Source organism: Pungitius pungitius, chromosome 10 (assembly GCF_949316345.1).
Source record: "Pungitius pungitius chromosome 10, fPunPun2.1, whole genome shotgun sequence".
Classification (NCBI taxonomy): Eukaryota; Metazoa; Chordata; class Actinopteri; order Perciformes; family Gasterosteidae; genus Pungitius; species Pungitius pungitius.
This window is the reverse complement of record NC_084909.1, coordinates 14,981,839-15,005,619: the sequence shown is the minus strand read 5'-3', so window position 1 is coordinate 15,005,619 and position 23,781 is coordinate 14,981,839. Positions and strand designations below refer to the sequence as shown.

The following is a 23,781-nucleotide window of genomic DNA, read 5'->3' as shown; positions in this document are numbered from 1 at the left end:
AGTTCAAATATTTTGTAACTTGAAAAAAGCTTAAGCAGGTTTGTATTTTTTTTCCTTGACTCGGTCACTGACCAACACAGTTATTCAGTTATTACTATTCACATTGTCCTTCTGTTGCCTAATTGAAATGGCGCACATTCACACCTCCGGTTTGTGGTCCCCTCCCTGCAGCTCACAGCAGCACAATGCCGCGTGTCAACCTTTCACACTTCGTAAAGACTTGATTCGATCACGAGCTCTTTTCTGCGCCATGGCTGGCGGCCGTTTGCTTAGCAGATGATCGGGCTGATAGATCTTCGGGAGATAATTGAAGAGTCCGATTCCACTTCTCACACTTCCTGTCGTGGAATAAACACCCGCAGGAGTCGCGGCGTGTTTATTGCCGCGGTGTGGATTTGATACCGAGACGGCTTAACAGAAGAAGCCACCGATGTGCGAATTAGATTACCAGGACTGACACGCGGACCTTACTTAATTAAACGGAGAGCAAGGACAGACTTATATAAAGTTTAAATGTAGTTCATTTTCTCCGTTTTTGTTAATTTGTAAAAAGGGGATTATGAAGATTAATAGAATTCCACAATGTATTTTGTTTCTCAACGTAAAAATACTTTTGTACAAAAAAACACGTTTGTTAAACTCACTCAACTAAAAATGGTGTCATTCAACATCAATCTATTTTGATATAGTTCCTTCTGTGAATAGAATTTGATGGGGGAAGTTAGATAGAAGGAGGGTTCAGTTCCTTTATTTTGAAATGCCTTCCTTCTAAAACAAGTGAGCCAACCTGTTGGCCTGTCTCCCGAAGGATACTGCGGCCATAGGACACACCTCTCTCTCTCTCTTTTTATAATAATTCACATCTCATTAATGCGCATCACTAATTCAGCTTCTTCCAGTTTTTGTGCTTTTTTGCCTTGCAGGTTTCTATGGATCATGGTTGGACCCTCCTGCCATGGATGGAAACATCTGATGGTGGTTGTCACTGCAGTGGTCCTGTCGTACACCTTAGCTTAGTATTCACAATATTTGAATAATTTCTTCCATATGCATGGATGACTAAGTAGTTTAGTATTGTACATATTTTATGTTATGCATTCGTCCATCCCAGGAGAGGGATCCTCCTGTCCTGGTTTCTTCCTTTTTCACCAACATTTTATAGGGAGTTTTTCCTGCGCTAATGTGAGGGTTTTGGGACAGACGCTGTTGCATGTGTACATATTGTAAAGCCCTCGGAGGCAAATTTGTCATTTGTGATTTTGGGCTAAAAAAAAACAGCTCGTGGTGGACTGTGAGAGTGCTAACTCTTTACCGCAGCGGATCCCGATTGGGCCCAGAGCGCCACCTAGAGGGCCTTAAAAAACTTTCAATTTGTTAAAATATTTCCACTCTGGGCAAAAAATTTGCCCGACGCTGTCTTGCGCAAGCCAATCAGCGTTGAGATGCTCTGCTCGTCATCACAGCCGTCCTGCTGCCGCAGCGTGAATACACTTTATGAAACAGCCGCTCACCCGAGACGCACAGGCAGCTGAGACTGAATGCCTGTTAGTTTATTTGTGTCTAACCGAGAGACGCGGCCACCGAGCCGACACAACAGGTCATCAAACTGGCTGCTGGTCAGCCTGAAGCAGCGGTCATCCAGACGCACTTCTTGGAGGAGTCATTCAAGCTGCGTGCGGTGATGGTTGTCATGAACCCGAACACAACACCGTTGGCGGTTCCGACGTTTTTGTAATTCACACAACAAAGAGAATCAGAAATAGTGTTTACTTATTTCCGTGGTGGATAGCGGAAATTATAACTATCTTTACGAAGACAAGTAACGGACGGCTTTTGGGTGTGAACGCAGCATTACTCTCCACCGAAGCTTTGGAGACGTTCAAATTAATGGGTCATGTGGAAACCAAAGATCCAAAAAACGGCCTGCAGATGCAGAAGTCCTTCATCTGCTGCCTCTGTGGATGTGTGCCATGAGACGATCACGTGTGAAGATATATATATATATATACTGTATATATATATATATTTTTACTCCATTATATTAATTCAATTAATATTTTTCTGCAGTAAAAAGAAAGTTGTTTTTGTCTTACACCTTTCAAATTATATTAATCGTGAGGTATAGTGTTGTTTGTGTAGGTTTACATAGATAATAAATGTCGTGATTTTCACTGTATCAGGTTTTTGCTTAAACCTTTATTTTATTTTATTTAGTCATTGAATACAAATCCAACCTATATCATAATAATTAGTTAATACAAAACAGTGTTACTATTTGAACGGCCCCGGGCATATTTGTACTTAAAAGTTGGGTCCCGGGGTCAAAAAAGGTTAAGAACCCCTGCTTTACAGGACGGCTTCACCCACAGGTCTTATGTGTTTAGTCTTTACTTGAGAAAGATGAAAATAGGATTGTAACTCCTATGAGGGTGAAAAGAGTTGAATCATTTATAACATTAAATCAATCATGGCTTCGCTTTTTAGTTGATGTTCACAATTATATTCAGAAGTTTGCAAGAGCCCAGGGCACTCTAACTTCCAGTGCATAAGTAAACATACATTTATTGTCTCGTCATAGAATGGATGTTAGACAATATCAAATTAGCTTTGGATATTCAAGTAGATATTAGGAGATGAAACTTTCATTCAATGACTATTGAATTTCACAAACAGGTTAGAATCAAAAGATTCATGTGACAATACACTGCGTGCATCACATACCTAACTGTAATAGAGATTATCATTGACCAAGTGAGACCCTGACCTGGTTGGAAGGGCCATGTTAAGCAGCTTCAGCACATCACTTCAGCCTAGTAACGAGGAGGGCTTTGGCGCATGCGGACACACGGCATTCAATAGATTTATTCAACTGTTTAGTCCCTTGACAATTGGGGGGATATTACATGACAAATACAAAATCCCACAACATAACAAAAATTATACCCACCTGAGGTCGGACACACACACACACACACACACACAAACAATCGGACACGCACACGACCTCAAACCTTATCTTACCTGAACTTGTCCATCCTATACGATTCAAGACTTACCGAGTGTAGCGCCTTGCCAAGTTCATGTACTACAGCTAAACTGGGTGTGTACCGGGACCTTATGGCCGGGTGTTGTCCCAAAGAGTCTGATAAAACTAAACCCAAGTGTTTACTATTACTGGGACTTTTTGTTAACTTGGGGAGGAGTGGGACTCAGCACATCACAGCAAGGCTAGTAAAATTACATCATACAGGCAACGCTCTCTCTGTCCCCCACCATCCCACAGGCCCCCTTGTCAGAGACGACGCTTCCTGTTGTAGGCTCGTGGTTCAGCCATGGGAGCCCTTCAGATCTAACATAAGCTTTATCATTTCCTCTCAGCTAGAGATAATGCTGTCATTTAGAAAGAAAAAAATATATATATATACATTGTCGACAGAGGTGAAGCAAAAATAAAAAAGGTGTCTGTAGGTGTATACAGTGAAGGAAGTAATGAAGGTGGAAGCCACAGACCGGTCAGCTGGACGGGACATTAACTGTGCTTTGATTAGCTGGGCTGGGATTTGTCACCACAGAATGAAAAAATGGAAAACAGAAAAATCACAGGCCAACTCCCAAGCCATTCATGAGCTTTTACAGTAGACCGAACTAGACAAAATCACACATACTCTTCTACATCAGCGACTGGTAAAGAGTGTGGTCGGCTGGCGGTGTAGACATGTAAGAGCGCAGGCGCACAGTTGCGCAATGTTACAGAGTTAAGACTTCCAGAAAAAGGGACACGTTAAAGCATTCAATATTCTCTAAAGGTTGAGTTCCCTAAAAATGAAAATAAAACTGGAGAGAAAGAAAAGCAGAATTCATCTGTGCGGTGGTGAGGAGGGAGGATGGAAGGAGCAGTCAGGTCTTTTAATGGAGATGAGCTACCTCCTCTTTAAGGCCGGGAGGCTCGACGTGGGCCTTTCACAGGAAAGGGCGAGTCCACACACCTCTTTCCTCTGCCTTCCTTCAGCACTTCCAAAACGAAGCGACCATTCCTCTGAAGAGGGGTGGGGTTGGTTGGTTGATTGATGGAGGGAGAGCTGGGTTGGGGGGTGAAGGCAGGGCGGGGCGGGGCGTGTGGATGGAGTAGTCTTATTCGGTAGCCTTGAGAGAGAAGGACAGCTTGGGCCTGGACTTGCCCTTGCCGAGGATGATTTTCTGCTCTTCCTTCTGCTGCTTTTGTCGGTCTTGCTCCAGCTTCATGCGCTCCTCGTGAATCTTTCTTTGCTCCTCTACAATACGCAACTGCTCCTCAGCCTGTGGGAACAAAGCAGACAGACCTAATGTCATTGGCTCCATGACCCCGGAACAGCCAGCATCAGGATGCTTCTTTCCATATCCTGCCTGAACCAAATAAACAAGCCTGTACAAATCAATCAGACTTATACTGGCAGCAGGAAGAAGAAGCCATTGGGATGTTGGCTCATAAGCAAACAACTCAAGGCACTAGAAGTGGTCATGGGGAGATATTCAGTCATGGTGAAAGCCTTTAGGTCTCAGAGGACATAGACATTTGGAATTAAAGACGCACTTAATAGCATTTAATAGCACAAGTATTTTAAGACGATGAACAGTGATCGTCATTTTGTATGTGATTGAGGCCTATGAATTTGACAGAAATGTGAATGAATGCAGAGCAGCAGCTCCGTGTCCACAGAGCAAGACGTACCAGCTTGGCCTGAGCATCGGCGATCTTGCGGTTATTCTCCTCTAGGATTTTCTCCAGCTCCTCCCGCTTTGATTTTTCTTCTTCCTAGACGGGTGACACGGTTCCATGTTAGTGCACGAACAGGTTACAGCCACAAAGCAGTTTATGTACATACAGACAACTGTCCTCTCATTGGGCACACTCACACAAACACACAAAATGTACTCACTTATGTTTGTTTGCCCTCCCATTACTGCTGTTAATACCCTCCAAGAACAAAATGAAAGTCCTGACACATCTGGAGCACTCGCTGAATTATTGTGAAAGCCATTCAGATTCAAACAAAAGTATTCAACAGGGGGGAAACCCACGCATCACACTCATAAATAAAAGATATAGAGGACAGACAATTCAATCTAGAAGGAAATACAATTGCTGATTTTATAATATCATAAAAAAAGAGAAAAAAGGATACAAATAAAGGAGGGAATAGTTTTGTCTCACCAATGCATGTATACCTACGCATTTTCCTTGCCTGTGTACCTACACAACTGGTGAAAGCATTCGGCATTAAACGGTTGAATATTTACTGTCTCGTCCGGAATGTGTGGCCCCTGTAGAGACAGAAGCGCTCCTGGGGTGGGTGGGTAGGTAGGTATGGGGGGGACTCTGCCATACCGCGCCTGCAGCATTCCTCTTTATTACTCTGATCTGTGTACTGCTTAGCCTGCGCCTGCAGCCACAGCTCCCTCTTTTTTACAGGGGTTTTCTTTTCTTTACAATGGCTCAGTCCTCACTGAGACGATAGCGGGTGAAGGGAAATACAGAACAAAGTGGCACCTGTGTGAGCTCGAGGAGGACCGGACCACTTACAGTACAGGACACAAGTCACAGGAGCCGAAAGGCTGCAGGCCAGCTCAGGTGATAGTTAGGAAGTTGGGTTTCCAAAAACAAAAAACACAAAAATATATTTACTAAAAACAATATCAAACTTAGCAGCAACCCTATGGGAGAAGCAAGTCATGAGTACAAAACACAATACATTTTTTTCTAGGGAACTGCATCAAAATTATTAGAAAAAGAATATCTATAGCTACATATTTAGAAAAAAAGGTTAGACCAGAAATAGTTAACCTTGTCAAACAGGAAACAGGAAATGTAGCGGTCCGTCATTATGTATCCAAGAGCAGATGGCGTCTAACAGAAGATTGTCAACACAAGGATTATTAAAGAGAAGATAAAGGGACAAACTGTCTGTGAATTCAAAAATATGGGATGAGCATTAATACACATCAAATTTGATTTGGAACGTCAGAGCAATAGAGACAGGAAATCTGCACTTGTGTTTCTACAAATTGTGGAAGAGTGATGTGATGGAGCCTTTGGGCTCATCTGCTGCCTGTAGAAAGGCCTGCTGGATGTCTGTCTCAGACTGAGACTAGGAGACTTAGACGAGTAGTGTGTACAGACAAACTATGTCCACAAAGGTAAAGGGGCATGCTGGGACTACATTTCTCCCTGCTATAAGTACCGAGCCACTGGCTGGTCCCTGAGCCGTCACTGGGCTTTAGCTGCCCTTCTCGCTCACAATACAACATTACTGCATAAACAAACCCCCTGCTCATTAGGCCAGGAGATTGTCTGAGTCTACTCTCAAAAACCAAAAAAAAACTGTATGGTAAAGACTGAAGCCTGGCTGACCACAAGAGATTCTTATATTAGAAAAGTATTTGGCTAGTTGAAAAATGGCCAGGGACGTACATTGTTTACAGGAGCTGTTTATTACATAGTATCAAAGATGCAAGCAGAAAAGAAAAGTAAAAGATCAAGCCGAACCAGGGAAAGAAATGATTAGAAAAAAATGACATCAGTCGATAAATTTAACTCTGCCATGGTAAAACTCTCACTGGCAATTTAGGAAATCCCCCTAAGACGCCAAAACGAGGGCTGGTTATATTCACATTCCACTTTTAAGTGTATAAGAGGCAATCATCATCCTTAAAGCCCACATGATGAATGATAACTGCTGTAAGACACCCAAATTCCCTCAGCACAAAAGCTGTTGGGAGCCTGCATGACAGTAAAGGACAGGTTGTGTGGAGCCAAGATCCCATCAAACTGTGCACATAGTGTACACAGTTCCATTATCTTGATCGATGTGTAGCATTGTTGCCCAGTGAGTAAGCTGCACTGCAATTAATGGACAGTTTCGCATCTCACATTTGAAATGACCATATAAACACTGACAATTGAAACCATTGTAATGCGTTGTTGTCATTAGTTCTTCTTTCCCCTGCAGGCTTTTCCACTTCCAGGGCCGGAATGTGCCCTCCCTAGTGTGAAACTTGTACCATGGTCAGATTAAGTTCTGAGAAGTAAATTGAGAGGGGTGGGATGTCCCTCCACCTCCATTGTTCCCAAATGTGGCCGTATTGGGAGATGGGGAGAGGGGTTAAAGGTGTGGGAGCTGTGTAGGACATAGAGGGGATGCGTTCCAAACGACCAAGCGTTACCTCTCTGGCCTTCTGCGCCGCCAACTCTGCCTGCCGCTGCCTCTCCAGCTCCTCCAGCAGCTGCCGCTCCATGATGCGCTTTGCCTCCTCAACGCGCCGGAGCACCTCCCGCTCGATCTCGTCCTTCCGCTTCTCCAGCTCCTCCTCCACTCGCTTGGCAACCAGCTCCTCCACTCTCCGTGCCGTCTCCTCCTCGATCAGCTTCTCCTCGATCTCCTGCTGCCGGCTGCAGAACAGGGAAAAACAAATTGGAGGAGCAACACATTAGTAATCTAGTGGCTGGAACTCCAGCTTCAATGCAGGGCAGTACAAAATAAAATTATAAAGTGCACATGTCAGGACTCAGCCTACAGTGCAGTTAAACCATGACTTAATATTTTCTTTTTTTCAAGTTTGCTGTGAACAAAGCAGTCAGGCCTCTTTGCTTTCTTCCAGCTACTCAAACAGACAAGCCTGTTGACATTTTCAGACAGTCATCCATACCCCCCCCCCCAAAAAAGAAAACGTTAATCTCGCAATAAAAATAATTGACGACGTAAAAATAACATGTTTAACTGACAGCACTAATATATACATACAAAAATCATATATATATCATGTTTCCTGATCTGATGAGACTCGATTTCAGCTGCAACATTCAGATTGTAGGGTCAGAATTTGGCGAAATAACATGAAAGCATGGATCCATCCTGTCTTGTGTCAACGGTTCAGGTTAGTGGTGATGGTGTGGGGGATATCATCTTGGCACACTTTGGGCCCCGTTGTACTAATTGAGCATTGTGTATCTCAAACTGGTACCTTAAACATAACAATGAGTTCACTGTATTCGAATGGCCTCTACAATCATCACATCTCATTCCGACAGAGCACCTTTGGGACTGGTGGAACGAGAGATTCACATCATAGACGTGCAGCCAATAAATCTGTAGCCACTGTAATGCTATCATGTCAATATGGACCAACATCTCTTGAGGAATGTTCCCAACCGCTTGTTGAAAATATGTCACGAAGAATTAAGGGAGTTGTGAAGGCAAAGGGGGTACAACCTTTTACTAGCAGGGCGTACCTAATAAAGTGGCTGGGGAGCGAGCAAGCGCGCGCACACACCTTTTTCGTCCAGCATAACACAAACAGGCCGTGGTCCTCCTATGTGGGAAGTAAATGTGGATGTGCATTCCGTGCAGATGCTAAATGTAATCCGTTGAGAAAATAAAGTGAGCTATCTTGAGCTAGAAATATGTATCCACCTGCAATAACTGTGCCGGGTGGTGCCCATATGTATCAGAACGCATTGTGCATGTCAATAAAGTGAAAATTATAGATTTTCTCATATTACACTATATACCCAATACACTGTTGCAATGTCAGTTAATTCTAAAGTATTATAGCCATACAATAATCATGCTTGTTGCATGTATCTAACGATAGGGATAGTGTCCTTTACATTCCCCCTTTCTGTGACACTGTAGCTCTAGCATAGTCTACTACATAGTAAGCTCAATAATGTGCGGTGACGCTGTCCCCTCTGATGGAGAGAATCACTTTCCATCCAACGTTCTAGCCCAGGACCTGTGGAACCTCGTTGACATTAGCAGACTTTGGCGGCTAGCATGCTAACGAAAGATGCTAACGCTATCTACTCAACCGAATGCAGCTAGCCTAGCATTTAGCTTAGCACATACGACCTTATGTAACATTTTAAGACCAGCTCCCAATGAGTTTAAGATGCACTTACATCTTCCTATGTCTTTCCATTTCTGCCCTTCTTTCCTCCTCCTCCTTCCTCTGCTTCTCGTCCAAAGCGTTTCTCTTGCTCAGAGTCCTGCCGAAGATGTCGATGCGCTCGGGCGGCGAGGCTGGTCTTTCTCTGCGGGATGAGGCTGTAGTGGACCTAGAACGGGATCGAGACTCTCTGCGACGGTTCCTTTTTGATTCTCGGGACTTAGACCGCTTTTTAGATCTCTCCCTATCTTTAGACCGCGACCGGCTCCGTTTCTTGCTGTGCTTGCTGCTTTTGGAGTGTTTCGACCGGGACGAGCTGCGGCTCCGAGATCGGCCCATGTTGCCTACCTCCACTAGCGTTAGCACAGCGCTTACCCCAAACTACTGTGTCTTATGTCTAGTGTTTGGGCAGTATCTGGAGTTCCGTTTCACTCGTATCACTTTACACTTATTATTTACAGTAAATGACGAAGAGGAATTTCTCCAGCATTTCAGTTATGTATAAATGATCATTCAGAACTGGTTGTTATTTTGCCCTGCTAATTCTCCAAAAAGAAAGATGGCGGTTTGTCTAACATGTAAGTTTCCCACAAGCCACCTTGGGTTTCGGTATTCATCGGAGTTCTTCGGGAGAGCCCATTTCAATTCAACGGAAACAGTCACGTTCTTTGAACTTAAATAAAAGAATAAATAAAGAAATGCATGAATACAAGTGATACCTAAACAGAACATAATTAAATAAAATTAATCTCTACAATTCTGTATTTCTTCATTTATTTATTTTTGTGATTCTTTGTCCGTATGTTAATGAGCTGTGCAGCTCGAACCTCATTCTTAAGCAGGATTGGTCAAGTAGGGAACAAGACAGAAGCAATTGATCCCTAGCACATCACTCCTGTAGACCAAATTAAAAGCTGGCTAGCCGCACTCATTCCTTCGACCGGGCGGGATGTAGCTGATAACAGTTTTTACAGTTTTTCTCGATTGTTTAGACACATTTTCTTAAAGCATGCCTCATACTCTCAGAACTCTACACACAAATCAAAAAACACACACACAATGGGAAAAATCCCTCACTACTCCTGCAAAATGAAACTTCTCGATTGTTTAAACAAAAATACTGGTACTTGACACACAATGACCACAACATGTAACTATGCACCAACCCCCTGAACCAATTCTGCTAAACTACAAGCACAATTCTTGCTTTACACTCAAATTGCAGTTCTATAACACACATTTTTCAAAACACTACACACAATTCTCTGCATTTTCTGCACAATTTTCATGAAGAAAATCTTGTTTTCACAAGAAAAACACTGTTATTCAAAATTCTAAAGTCAATTGCCCTACTATTCACACTGACTCGTCATATGGGAAAACACCTGTCACACAGTGTTACAATTAGGAATCAGAGCTTTAGCATAAAAGGGCAACAGGTGAGCTCTTCTGTTTTGGAGCAATGGATAACAACATTAGGAGGAGGACGAGGACGAGGAAGACCAAGGATCATAATCTCCGATGAGATCCGAGCCACTTTGGTTGACCATGTGATCAACCATGGTCGAACAATGAAGAGAGGCTGGGCAACGAGTACAGCCAAATTTGAGCAGGTACACTCTAGGATCGATCATCCGGACTTTCCGAAATGAGAATAGGTAAGACATCTACTTACTAGAAAATTGCAGTACTGCATATCAATACAGTACTCAATGAGCACAGTAGTAAAGTATTGCCTGTGAACTGTTCTGTAGGACTGTAAAAATAAAGTATGTTTCAAGTATTTGGAAAATGTATTCCTACACATTATTTACAGTATTTGACTATTTGTATTGCAGAACTGAAAGACTACCAACACAAGGTGGTTGGAAACGTCTTCTGTCTCCTGAACAGGAAACTGAAATCATAAACATGGTCCTAGAAAATAACGCCATAACATTACGGCAAATTCAAAGAAAAATAATCGAAAACAATGAGACATTTCAGAATATTGATAGGGTAAGCTTATCAACACTGGACCGTGTCTTGCGCAGAAATAATCTGAGGATGAAGCAGGTCTACAGGGTGCCACTTGAACGCAATTCAGACAGAGTCAAAGAATTGCGATATAACTATGTGCAAGTAAGTCCTATACAATCCCACAATTGATGCACACTATCAACACTGCATAAATTATACATATTTCCGTATTTTAATCATAATGATTGTGCTTCAATAATAGTGACCACTCCATGTCTGTTTCAGAGAGTCCTTGAGCTAGAGGTGGCTGCAGTGGAGCACCAGTTCATCTTCATTGACGAGGTTGGATTCAACCTCACAAAAAGACGAACGAGGGGAAGGAACATCATCGGCCAGTGTGCCATTGTTGAAGTCCCTGGCCAGCGCGGAGGGAACATGACAATGTGTGCAGCGATTACCCACCATGGCGTCATCCATCACCATGCTACCCTTGGCCCCTACAACACTGCCCATCTGATCAGATTCCTGGACACCCTACACAACACACTCATTCCACCAGATCAGATAGACGGCCCAGAGCAGCTCAGGTACGTTGTCATTTGGGACAACGTAAGTTTCCACCGGGCTGCTCTGGTTGGTAACTGGTTCACTGCCCACCCACGCTTTTTAGTTGTTTATCTCCCTCCATATTCTCCATTCCTTACAGTTTTTCTCCATTGGTTTGGCTCATTTTTTGAAACAGAAATGACATTCTTAAAACAACATGGACAAACCTCCAAACAACTTAGCAATTTCTCAATACAGAATTGAATTTCTCATTCATTTGGTTAAATTGCAAATGTCTAAGTACATGTCTCAATGTCTCAGTACATCTTTGCAAATGATTAAGTACATGTAGCCTACGTTTAGCACAATTTCCAAGTGAATAGATCTTGTTGATCTAAACTGATTGTTGATTCTCAGTCTAATTGTTTTTCGCTCCAAAACGTCTCAGCGTATTTTCATTGTATAAGTCATCACATGCACAATAGTCTGTTCAATTGTCAAAATTACTCAAGAACATAATACCATGAATACCATATATAAATCCCTTGGAACATTTGATAAATTCACAGTATTGAATTGAAGTAACAATTGACAGTCAGGTGAAACTAGAACTTTATTTTATTTATTCTTCAACCAGCTATATTTACAGCACTGTAGGCCGCATATAATTGTCATTGTTTTTTGTTTCTGTGTTTATTTTACAGTATACTATGCTGTATATATTTTCTTTTTACTTTGATGTATGGAAGTTATTTTATGTTTGTGAATGATAATTGCAATTACAATTTCCGGTAGTATGAGTGTGATGTGTGATGTCAAACCTTGGAGGCTAATCTTACCCTAAAATCCTATTTTATTCTGTTAGCTAGACAAAAAAAACAGTACAGTAACCATTGTCAATGAAGGACTGGGCTAAGACTGGTGGACATGAGGGATTTCAATGGTCCTCTGCCATAGTGACAAAACAACTAAACATTTTGACCTGCAGTTAAACAATGACAAAAGGACTTTTCATTTTGGGGGCACTGACTGTTTGTATGAGAAAAGGAATTCGTTGTGACTGATGAGTTGTCTGTTTTGGGAGAGATATGACCTTTTGCAGGTGTGCCATAGTGTTTTGCTAAACCATCTAGGTTATTTTGGCAAATGTATTTAAAGCTTTGAGAATGTCGTTTTTTCGAGAGATAGATGAGCCACAGCAATCAAGAAGGAAGTTTTCATTTTGGGGGCACTGACTATTTTTATGAGAAAATGATTTGGTTTTGAAGCTTGAGTTAACTGTTTTGGGTGAGATATGACCTTTTGAAGGTGATCTATGTAGTTGTGCTGAACCATATAGGCTATTTTACCAAATGCATTAAGAGCTTTGAGAATGCAATTTCTGTTTCAAGAATTGAGCCAAACCAATGGAGAAAAACTGTAATCTTATTGAGGAATTCTTTTCTACTTGGAGATGGAAAGTATATGATCGAAATCCACAAACTCATGTACCCCTTCTTCAAGCTATGGAAGACGCATGTGGAGATATAGTAGTTGATGCTTTTCATGGCTGGATTCGCCATGCTAAGAGATATCTTCCCCGCTGCTTGGCCAGGGAAAACATTGCTTGTGATGTGGATGAGATGCTGTGGAACAGACCGGAACAGAAGACAGGATGCAGCATAGGTTTTTTTTACAGTATTTTTTTAAATTTTTTTTACTGTAACTGTATAGAGTAAATTCTTCTGTTTTGTATGAAGACCCCTGTATGCAACTTTGTGTTGGTTGGGATGTACACTCTGTACATTGTTTTTGTTGGGGAAATAAAATATATTTGTTACCATGTATTTGTGTGTTCTGAGTATAAAAACAATTTTCTAAAATATTTTAAAACACACGTATGTATGTACTGTCTGTAGTAAGTGTAAAAAAAAAGGTCATTACTGTATGATGAATGGAGAAGAGTTTTCCATTCATCATAGTGTTTTAAATTGAGCACACCAGTGTTCAACTGGTTCTTATGAAAGTCTATTCATATGATGGTTTGTGTTTGTCATTTGAAAACAAAATACCATTTTGAGAAGAAATTACATTGTTTTGAATGTAAAGTTTAATTTTGCAGGAGTACTGAGGGGTTTTGCCCATTGTGTGTGTGTTTTTTGATTTGTGTGTAGAGTTCTGAGAGTATGAGGCATGCTTTAAGAAAATGTGTGTAAACAAAAAAAAACTGTAACAGGTCATGGACTCTGCTCATCAAAAATACTCAGACAAAAGTCAGAAGAAACAGCAAAAATGTGACCTAACTCACAGTACAAATAACACAGGTTGATCACAGGATGTACGTTGAAAAGTCGTAAACTGTAGTTTAAAATTGAGATTATGAATGCAGCACTATCTTAAGGTTCAAACTGATGCAATTGTGCTTAATTAAAAGTGCATGAAATCGGACTCCATTCAAGTTTATTTCATCAAGTAATAGGGTTGCAAATTAGCCAATATACTAAAGAGTTTATTCCATGGCAACCATGTAAAAAGTTCACCAAAGTTACCATCGGAAAATATTACGTACATTTTCCAAAAGATAAACAGCCGCTTGTAATAGATAATAAATTGACACCAGAGAAACAGACTTGACATTATAACCTTATTAGGTATGCACCATCCTCCAAATACCTATGCCATGTCCCCAGCGGTGTACCCTCAAAGGAGATGTGCTTCAATATTATTTAGGGGTCAAATATACAATGAACGTTTTTAAGATGTACAGAATATATTTGAATCCCATTTGAGTGAACAAATAGTATGGGCTTTAATTAATACAATGTGCACACAAATTACACATCTGTAATGTAAATACAAAACAGGCATCATTGATACAAAATCCGCCACATGTAATTTTCTTTAACATGAACTATGTTAGCCTCATATTCTTAGGAACCCTGCATCTAGCCCTCCTGTTCGTATAAATCAATTACTGCTGAGAATTTGAAGTTAGAAGTTAAGTTTGAAATTAACCCCGTAACAATAGTGTTAGAGTGCGTCAGATAATGTCACCGATTTAATTTAGTCCAAATTACTATTAGAACTTGTTTAGATTGGACTCCATTTTAAATTTCCAGCTGGCCACAACCACATATAATGCAATTGTTGTTTTTGTTGTTATTTTCAAGAATGCTTTGAAGGGCTGAAAGGGTGCTGTGCTCGAAATAAACTGCCATTACTATATTCAAAGCACATAACTCAAAAGCCATGTGATTCAGCCTTAAAAAAAGGTTGCACCACTCAAGGTAAAAATGTAAGTGATCCAACTTCAGAAGGATTTTTTTTCTAATTACCTGTGGCTTTTAGCATCTCCAGATCTAATTTTGGTCACATATATAATTTGTTCACATGGAATCATGCTGTGAAGCTTCAATTGTAGATCAACAAAACTAGTTCATGTGAACTGATTACAGTTGTAAGATGCGTCCCTTACCCACACAGATGAACAAGAATTCATAGACGAACCTGTATTGTCAGGTTGAGGGTGAGCACCACAGCCATAGTACTATAAATGCCCAGAATGCTCAGAAAAAAAGAATTTTGTGTAAGTCTGCCTTCATCAATCTAGGAACAGCTTCCCCTGCATGCCCTCCCTTCCCTAATTCTGCTTCCTGTTCTGAGGCAAATAATCATTTTTCTATAACTTGTCATTGTGATTTATTTTATTATGAAATGATCTTCCCATAATTGAGGGGAATTGGTATTAATGAGATGTCTTTTTTTCTCTTGTGTAACAGGAAGGGAGAGATGCTTAAAAGAGGGTGTTAGTGCCATTTTGCATGTTGTAATTTAGGTTTACATTGAGATTATTTTGATTCATGTTTAATGATGATTTATTACATCATAAGTATGATTACGCTATGATTACAAAATTGTATCTATAATTTGCATGTTAGTTAATACATGTTTAATGTACATGCTTTGCTTGATACATACATTCTACCATTGTTCCACTCATTAAACACGCGTAGACTCATTCTTTCTGTTTTAGAGTGGTTAAATGAAAAGAAGCAACTGTCGAATGTAAAGAAGGGAACTTTAGCCACTACATTAAGTAGAAAACAGTCGCAGAGAGCGAGACAAGAGTAAAAAGGAGTTCCAATGTTGGAAAGGCTCATTGGATAATCTTATTTGCATTTAGGTGTGTGAATATGAGAGTGAACGGTTGTTTGTCTCTGTGTCAGACCTGTGACTGACTGGCGATAAGTTAAAAAAAAAACGCATGTATCTGGCGAACAAAGAAATAAACAGAGCCAAATGCCATGTATGCATGAGCCAATTTCGTTTTGTTTTCTTTCGTCCTCTTCTTTCTTAGAAAAAACATTGTCTAGATGTGGTGGGGTTGCAAAGGCAGCCTTTTGGCTTGCTCCTCCCCAACCAAACAGCCAATTAGTGGCAGGCCTTAAAAATCACCGACTGTCATGGCCTCAGTCCCCTTTGGTCTTGTAGTGTACAGGTATGTTTGGTTGCATGGTTTGTTGGTGTTAAATTGTATGTCTTAAATTCTCTATACTAACACAAAGCCCCCCCTCCCCCATTGTTCTTGTGCTGTACAGAGAGAAGGGCACGAGACGCTGCGTGGAAACGCTGTGGGAACGCCCTGCGTGACCGCGTCATGAAGCACGTGTGAAATCTAACCAATGGCGAGCTGGTACGTCATAGGCGGGCAACGCCAGGACCAGGAAGCTACAAAGGGCCCCGAAACACAAGCCCATTCATCTCTGAATGGCTGTATCAAGTGCCACGGGCATGCCGGGAGTATGGCATAGACACGCAGCGTCTCGTTCCCTTCAGGGAACTAAGGTTACATATGTAACCGGAGACAGTCCCTATCAGGGAACTCGAGCTGCGTGGAAACGCTGTGGGAACGCCAATACCCACTCCGCCATATGAGCCAGTGACCGTAGTGTGAAGTCAGGCCGCACATTCTAACGAGAGCATTACATTACATGTCATTTAGCTGACGCTTTTATCCAAGGCGTGGAGTTAAGTTCTAGACGATAAAACCTCACGAACGTGTGGGGAGAGGACCAGCCTGCTGCCATACAAATGTCGTGCAGCGACACTTTACCTGACTAAAGGGCTTTAGAAGCCGCGATACCCCTGGTAGAATGGGCCCGGACAGCCAAAGGTGCAGGCTGACCGATTCATAGGCAAGTGAGATGGCCTCAACCACCCACTTGCTCATTCTCTGTTTAGACACCGGGCCCCCAGTATTGGGTGGCCTGAAACACACAAACGAACATGTAGCCGGGGGAAGGACGTAGAAACGTCTTCACCATCCCAGGTGCAAACTCAAAGCATGAAGGGGCCACCGAAAGGGCTTGCATATCTCCAATTCTCTTGAGGGAAGCAATAGCAAGCAGGAAAAGGGTCTTAAAAGCCACATATTCCACTGTGACCTCTGCGATGGGCTCGAACGGAGCACTGGAGAGACCTTCTATCAGTCGCCGACAAGGCCGCCACGTATACTTTGCCTTCCTTGTAGCGGGGGCTCTGGAGTGGAGGATGGTCTCAATGACCTCGGCCGATAGACCAGATTCTAAGAGGCAGGCCCCCTCAGGGGCCACGGCCATGGTTTCCATAGCTCCGGGCGGGGGTAAACGATAGACCCCGACGCCTGCGACATCAAGTCTGCCCTGATCGGAATCTCCAAGGGAGGACCTACTAGGAGCGATATCAGGTCTGCAAACCATACTCGGGCCGGCCAGTACGGGATTAATATCAGTAGACTGACACCGTCCTGACGGACCCTCTCCAGAACCCCTGGGAGCAGAGCAACCGGGGGAAAGGCGTACAGGCGTGACCTCGGCCAAGCCTGCACCATTGCATCCACCCCTAGCGGGGCGGGATGCGTCAGGGAGAACCACAGAGGACAGTGTGTCGTCTCTCTGGAAGCAAACAAGTCTACCTCGGCACGACCAAAGTGTCTCCACAGGAGCTCCACCTCCTCAGGGTGGAGTCTCCAGTCCTCGGCCCCTGTCTCGACAGGGCGTCTGCCCCCTGGTTTAGGTACCCTGGGATATATACTTTCCCGAAGGACCACAGCAGGATCTGGCGGGCTAGCTTGTATAGCTGCCCTGAGCGCAGGCCCCCCTGATGATTGATGTACGAGACCACCGATGTGTTGTCTGAACGGACAAGAACATGCTGGTACATCAAGGCTGGGCGGAAGTATTTCAATGCCTGAAACACTGTCAACATCTCTAGACAATTTATTTGCCAGGACTGGTGATGATGTTGCCACAGCCCCCAGGCTGAGCGACCACTCATGATCGCTCCCCAGCTCGTGAGGGAAGCGTCTGTCGTGAGTGTGACTCGGCGACAGATCGCTCCTAACACAGGCCCTTGGGATAAGAACCAAGGGTCCCTCCATATAGCCAGAGCCCGCAGGCACCGTTGTGTGACCTTGATCGGACGGCGCTGGTTTCCCCTTGGGGGAGAACCCTTTGGCTCTGAGCCACCACTGCAATGGTCTCAACGGGCACGGGCGCTGCATCACGTTGGATGCCGCTGCCAGCAGACCCAACAGTTTCTGAAACTGTTTCACAGTGAGTGGCTGGCCTAGCTTGGCCTGCTTGACTGCAGAGAGGATCGAGGCTACTAGAGCGGAAGACAGATGTGCCCGCATCATGGTCGAATCCCAGATCACGCCCAGGAAGGTGGTCCTTTGCAGCGGGGACAGTACACTCTTCCTGGCGTTGAGTCTCAGCCCCAGACGGTTGATGTGGGCGAGCACAACATCTCGATGTTGGGCAGCCAGTCGCTCGGAGGGAGCTAAAATCAACCAGTCGTCGATGTAGTTTAGAATGCGGGTGCCCTGGGGACGCCATGGTGCCCGAGCTGCATCCACGCATTTGGTAAACGTACGAGGCGAGAGAGAGCTAGGCCGAACGGAAGAACCCGGTAATGGTAAGCTTTGTCACCAAAAGTGAACCTCAGGAACTCCCTGTGTTGTGGAAGGATGGGTACATGAAAGTAAGCGTCCTTCAGATCTAATGTGATAAACCAGTCCTCGGACCTGATCTGTGACGCGATTTGTTTGAGTGTGAGCCTGTTGAAGCTCAACTGCGCGATTCAGCCGGCGTAGATCCAGTATCGGACGCAAACCCCCATCCTTCTTTGAAACAATAAAGTACAGGCTGTAGTAGCCTGACTGCCTGCAGGGAGCTAGAACTCGCTCTATAGCTCCCCTTTGCAGCAGAGCTTGCACCTCCTGCTCCATTACCAAAGCCTGCTGGGGGTCCCTGTCGATCGTACGCAGGACCCATTGAGATACATTGGGGAGGGCTCGCCACTCTCCCAGAAACTCTCTTAAAAGGTACCAGCCTCTTGAGACTGGTCTCTGGAACTCTCGGGTCTGCAGACACAGTGCCCTGTAATAGCACACTGGCAGGGAAACACTGGTCTAGATGCACCGGGACCCTCCTCGGAGGGAGCGAGCAGCCCTCGGGCTCGCGCATCCTCAGACCAACCCTACCGCGCGAAGACACCGTCTGAGAGCGGCGCGTCCCGGCCCCGCCGAGGTGGTGCGTTTGACGCGCCTCTCTCTTGCTGTGCCAGGTGATGCGCGCTCATCAACGCCCGGGGCTGCCCCTTCTCAAGGACAGCCCCGGGCACGCGGCGTCTGTGGGGAAGGAATTTATGAAATGCCGATGCCTGCCACCTATCCACGACCATGTCAATGGCGTCCCCGAAGAGAGCTGACGGGGAGAGAGGGGCATCGAGGAGGAAGGACTTGTCCTTCTCCCTCATATTCGACTGGCTGAGCCACAGGTGCCTCTCTATGGCTACCAGGGCTCCCCTCGGCCACGTCCGCAAGCACCTCCGCCCGACACGCTTGAACTCACGCCATTGTATGCAGGCAGGAAGCCGCCTGCCCTGCAGCCGAATAAGCTTTGCCAGCGTAGAGGTATTACTCAAAGGCTTGGTGGGCAATGCCGGTGTCCTAAACGGCGCAGTCGCGGGAGATAAATGGCTTGCCGGTACCTCTTCTGCGGCCGGCATGCTCGCATAACCATGCCGTTTAGCCTCAGCTACGAACGAGTAGTGACGTACGCGGGTTATACACGCGAACGGACACCGTCCTCCCCCAGGACGCCGACACCTCCGTGTGGACGTCCGGGAAGAAAAGCAAACACCGACGAGGAGGTACTCCACAGGAAGGCAGGAATCGTTAAGCAACTTACTTGAGGTAGTAGGCTCCTGCCTATCCTCTGGCCAGTGAATGCTGAGCTTCTCAGCAGCTCGGGTGAGTACCTCCAACAGCTCCTCGTATTTTTTCCTCTTTACCTCCACAGCTCCTCGGCCGCAGGGGGGATGCGGTGACGTGCCCTCAGACTGCCGCCTCAACGCTAACCACATCCAGTTCTTCAGAGCTGGATGACTGCGTGATTGGTGCCTCATCCTGGGTTGAAGAACCGCCATGCGTGCTTCCGATGCCCGGTATGAGGTCCTGGATCCCGCAGCTGCGAGAAGCGTTGCTTGCTACTAGCCATCGTCAGAATTACACTCGCACTTGATGAAGGCACATAGATGAATGGGCTTGTGTTTCGGGGCCCTTTGTAGCTTCCTGGTCCTGGCGTCGCCCACCTATGACGTACCAGCTCGCCATTGGTTAGATTTCACACGTGCTTCATGGCGCGGCCACGCAGGGCGTTCCCACAGCGTTTCCTCGCAGCTCGAGTTCCCTGATAGGGAACCTGCTGCTGTTTTGCCACTTTGTATTTTGTCATCTTGTTTTCTTTGGTTTACTTTCTGCTGTTTTCCTCAGTTGTTTTGTTTGCTGTGTTCAACTTGCCTGGTTTTTATAATCTTAACCCCGTTTTAGTGATTTGCACTTACCTTGGTTTTATTGTTTTCTCTAATAAAACCCCTTTGCCTCTCGCGGACGTGGGATGATCACAGGATTAACATCACGTGGACCAAAGTGGACCCTTGCCGACACATGTGTGAAGTAACAATTGGCCTTTTACAGGGACTTTATGTGCATTTTGGTAGTATCCATTAATTTAGATAAACTTCAGTAAATTCACCCGTCTCAACAAACATTTAAGATGTGAAAGATTCTTATTAGGGTCATCGCTACGACTAGTCAAACTCCTCCCAGGGATTAAACCCGATTCTTTTTAAATCCACGCAGTGTGCTCTTGAGACCTTGGGCTCTAAAATTGCATTTTGCTGGAAAAAATATTAAACTATGTGCGTAGGGAGCAATTTACAAAAAACACCGTTAGGTCATGTATGGTATTTTGAGACGCTATTATTTTGGGACGGTACATCAGTATCTCCTGGTTATCACCAAGTCACACCCTAGGGATGTGTACTATAAAGCTGAAGTGGACTTACTGTGTAACTATTTTTAGTTACCTTTTAATTATAACCTGAAAATGACCAAAAGTAGTCTTGTGAATGATTTTGAAGGAAACCATTTAGCTCATTTTTAGCATTTTGAGCGGCTTTCATTTTGGAATGGTAGATCAGAATTTCCTGTTTATATGTTGACAGGAAAGGCCTAAGGCCATGTAAATGTTAAAGATAAAGTTTGCAAAGCGGCATTCCTGGCGTTGCTGTTAATGACCACTAACTTGCGAACACTGCTCGCAGCTTTAATTTCAAATTGTGTTTTAATTATATCCACTCTAAAAAGCAAACTATCCATTCCACATTGTTAGTTGGCCCTCTTTCACGAACACTTGTCAGGTCCCCCGACCCTTCTCTGTAGTTTTTCTTGAGGGGGAAAACATTTAACAAACACAGGATCTCTTTTACAAAGCCCTGCCACATTGTCATGTAAAATGGCCCAGGGATACTGGCATAAAGAGCTATTGCGGAAGGAGACCTGAAAGCAATCTCCCTCCCTCCTCCCCTTGCCTCCACTGCCCTGCGAACAGTTCTTTCACCTCAGGCTGCAGGTTGGGTGACGGAGACATGAGGACCCGAGAGAAACAGAGGGGATGCTGGACGTTTTGGGGGAAGGCGAATACATTGACAAGGTGGAGGGGGGCAAGGGTCAGCCTTTAATTATTGTCCACTGGGGCAAGCTGGTCTAGTCTCTATCTTCATCTCAGATTCAGCTTTGCTTCTCTTGTCTCAATGCTTGTTAGAAAAACTCTTACTTTCATGTAAATTCGTATAACAGGACATTTATTAAATAATACTAGCAAGTAAAAGACATAACGTTTAGGTTCTCAACACACCTGTAATGGAAAATGTCGTATATATTTCTACTTAGTAATTGTGTAAATGCTTAAGTGCTTGTATGTTTGCTCTGAGTCAGCATAAATACATGTAATTATCTTACTGTTTGTTTAATGGAAATTTGGAAATCTTATGTGTATTTTATATTCTCATAACGTTCCATGCCTTAATTGTTCAGTACCCTTAATCACTCTTTATAACGATTCTTAATATGCAGTGCACACTTCTGCAGAATCTTTGACTGCCTTTTCTTGCAAGAATGAAATATAACATTTTAAAGTACTGTTTAACCATATTCTTCCTCAGTTCATAAAGACTCAACAGCAGGTCAAATTATTTTTACAAACAGGGTTCCCTGAACGATTGGTGGGAGCCAATAGCGGCCTGTGAACTGGTCCTCCCTGAAGGAAAGTCCTTCTGCCTTTTGCCTACACACCAAATTAAGAGATGAGAGGACGGCTCTTTGCTGCTTCTCTAGTTACCATGGGCCTGTGGGTTGCTTCGCTGATTAATTTTCTCCTTGTCCGTCATGTTTTTTTTAAGATAGAGTTAATGGTGCTCTGTTAAATGTTAAATGTCTTAGCTTATATTTATTTTTTATAACCTATCCCTGCTTCATATATAATTAGCTACAACTTAATCCTTGAGCTGTTTGAGCTCCTTTGTCTTCATGATGCTCTTTGCTCCGTAATGCTCTAACAAATTCTGAGGCATTCACAGAACTTGGAGACTTCGACCTTATTACTCACTATGTGACCCTGACTACCATAAAATGGACTATGTTGTGTTGGTCCATTACATTATACCGTTACAAAATGTGGAATAGTCCAAGGGGTGTGAATACTTATGCAAGGCACTGCATCACCATTGTTTTGACTCAAGGCACTGCAATGTTGCAATATGTTGATGACCTTTTGATTGCCTCCCCTACACTGGAATAGTGTGCGACAGAAATAGTGATACTTTTGAAAGTTTGTACAGCAACAAGTACAATTTTAAAGACATTGCATCTCCAGTCAATGCATTTCTGCTATTGCAGACTTGTCTAAACTCCTGACTAAGAAACCGCTAATGTCCCTTTTATCTATGGTCCATAGTAAACGCCTGTTCTCACATGACAAACTGATTTGAACTTCCAACACACAAAAACAGCAGAAGCATCTCTTTGTGGTAGCAGTGATACAACTTGCAACTTGTTGTGTTTGAATTGTATATACTGTGATCATGTTTATCAAAGTATGACTAAAAGTTGAAACGTAATGGAAAATGTCTACCTTGTATGTATTTCTACTATTTTAAAGAGAAGTTCTGTTTTGATGGTATTCTTAATTTTAGTTCAGAGACTCAACTGCTGGTAATATTGTTTTTTCAAACACACCCCCGGAGCTCCATCCCTTCCTTTCATTCAGAACTAAAATGAGCAAAGTTGAGGTAAGAGAACAATGCTCAAACAAGCTAAAACAAAAATGTCTGACTTTAGAAATGAAAAAGTCCATCTGGAAACGAATGGACTGGAACATGATCTGGACTGTGTGCCGGCCACCACGTTCATTGTGGAGGTTGGAATTTTGGTCCAAACAAGGGGGCCAGCCAAACTTGAGTTTGTATCAGCCAGTTCAAGGGTAATTTAGTCCTGCGAGTCTTTCATCTTCCTCCTCTCTTTCTTCTTGTGCTTGCTTGTCTCCCACAGCCTGCGCATGTGTTAACTTATGAATATAAGAAACGGAAGCCAAATACAGTTTAACAATATTTATTACAAATAGGTCTAATCCGACCCCACATACACAGACACATCGCAGGCTCTGAGCGCCCCCAAGTTACCCTGCAACACACCGCGGTCAAACCCGCTTAAAACGGCACAGCACACCTGGGTATAAGGCCAACCACGGCAAATCACGGCACACACTGCAAACAACCCCTCCCCCCCTTCAGTTCACACTATAGGTCAGGGGTTTGGGGTAATGGCGGAATAATGCTATGAAACCGGAAATGTGAGACTCTGGAAAGAATTTAGTCAGCAGACCAATCACAGCCTTGCTCACGCGAAGATTTTGAAGCAAGTTTAGAAAAATCGTTCGACACACGCAAGCACGTAAGAGGGGGTGTGTGGTGGCGGGCGTGGTTTTGGCTCGG

The 23,781-nt window shown here is 43.7% G+C and overlaps 1 protein-coding gene across 1 annotated transcript; it reads right to left on the bottom strand.

Annotated features, from left to right (window-relative positions):
* Positions 1-2,545: 2,545 nt before the first annotated feature.
* LOC119228544 (arginine and glutamate-rich protein 1-B) lies at positions 2,546-9,519 on the bottom strand. The gene is made up of 4 exons (XM_037488251.2): positions 8,936-9,519; positions 7,201-7,426; positions 4,709-4,792; positions 2,546-4,296 (listed from the first exon to the last, which is right to left on the bottom strand). Exons 1-4 carry the CDS (start codon positions 9,259-9,261, stop codon positions 4,132-4,134), a joined length of 801 nt encoding a protein of 266 aa, XP_037344148.1. The 5' UTR covers positions 9,262-9,519; the 3' UTR covers positions 2,546-4,131.
* Between the last annotated feature and the right edge of the window lie 14,262 nt (positions 9,520-23,781).

What these genes read in the sequence shown, in the direction of transcription:
- LOC119228544 (XM_037488251.2), bottom strand. Translation starts at nt 9,261, where the DNA reads ATGGGCCGATCTCGGAGCCGCAGCTCGTCCCGGTCGAAACACTCCAAA. An exon ending in ATGGAAAGACATAGGAAGAT is followed by an intron (nt 7,427 to 8,935) that starts GTAAGTGCATCT and finishes CCTGTTCTGCAG; the next exon opens with CCGGCAGCAGGAGATCGAGG. An exon ending in CCGATGCTCAGGCCAAGCTG is followed by an intron (nt 4,297 to 4,708) that starts GTACGTCTTGCT and finishes TTGTTCCCACAG; the next exon opens with GCTGAGGAGCAGTTGCGTAT.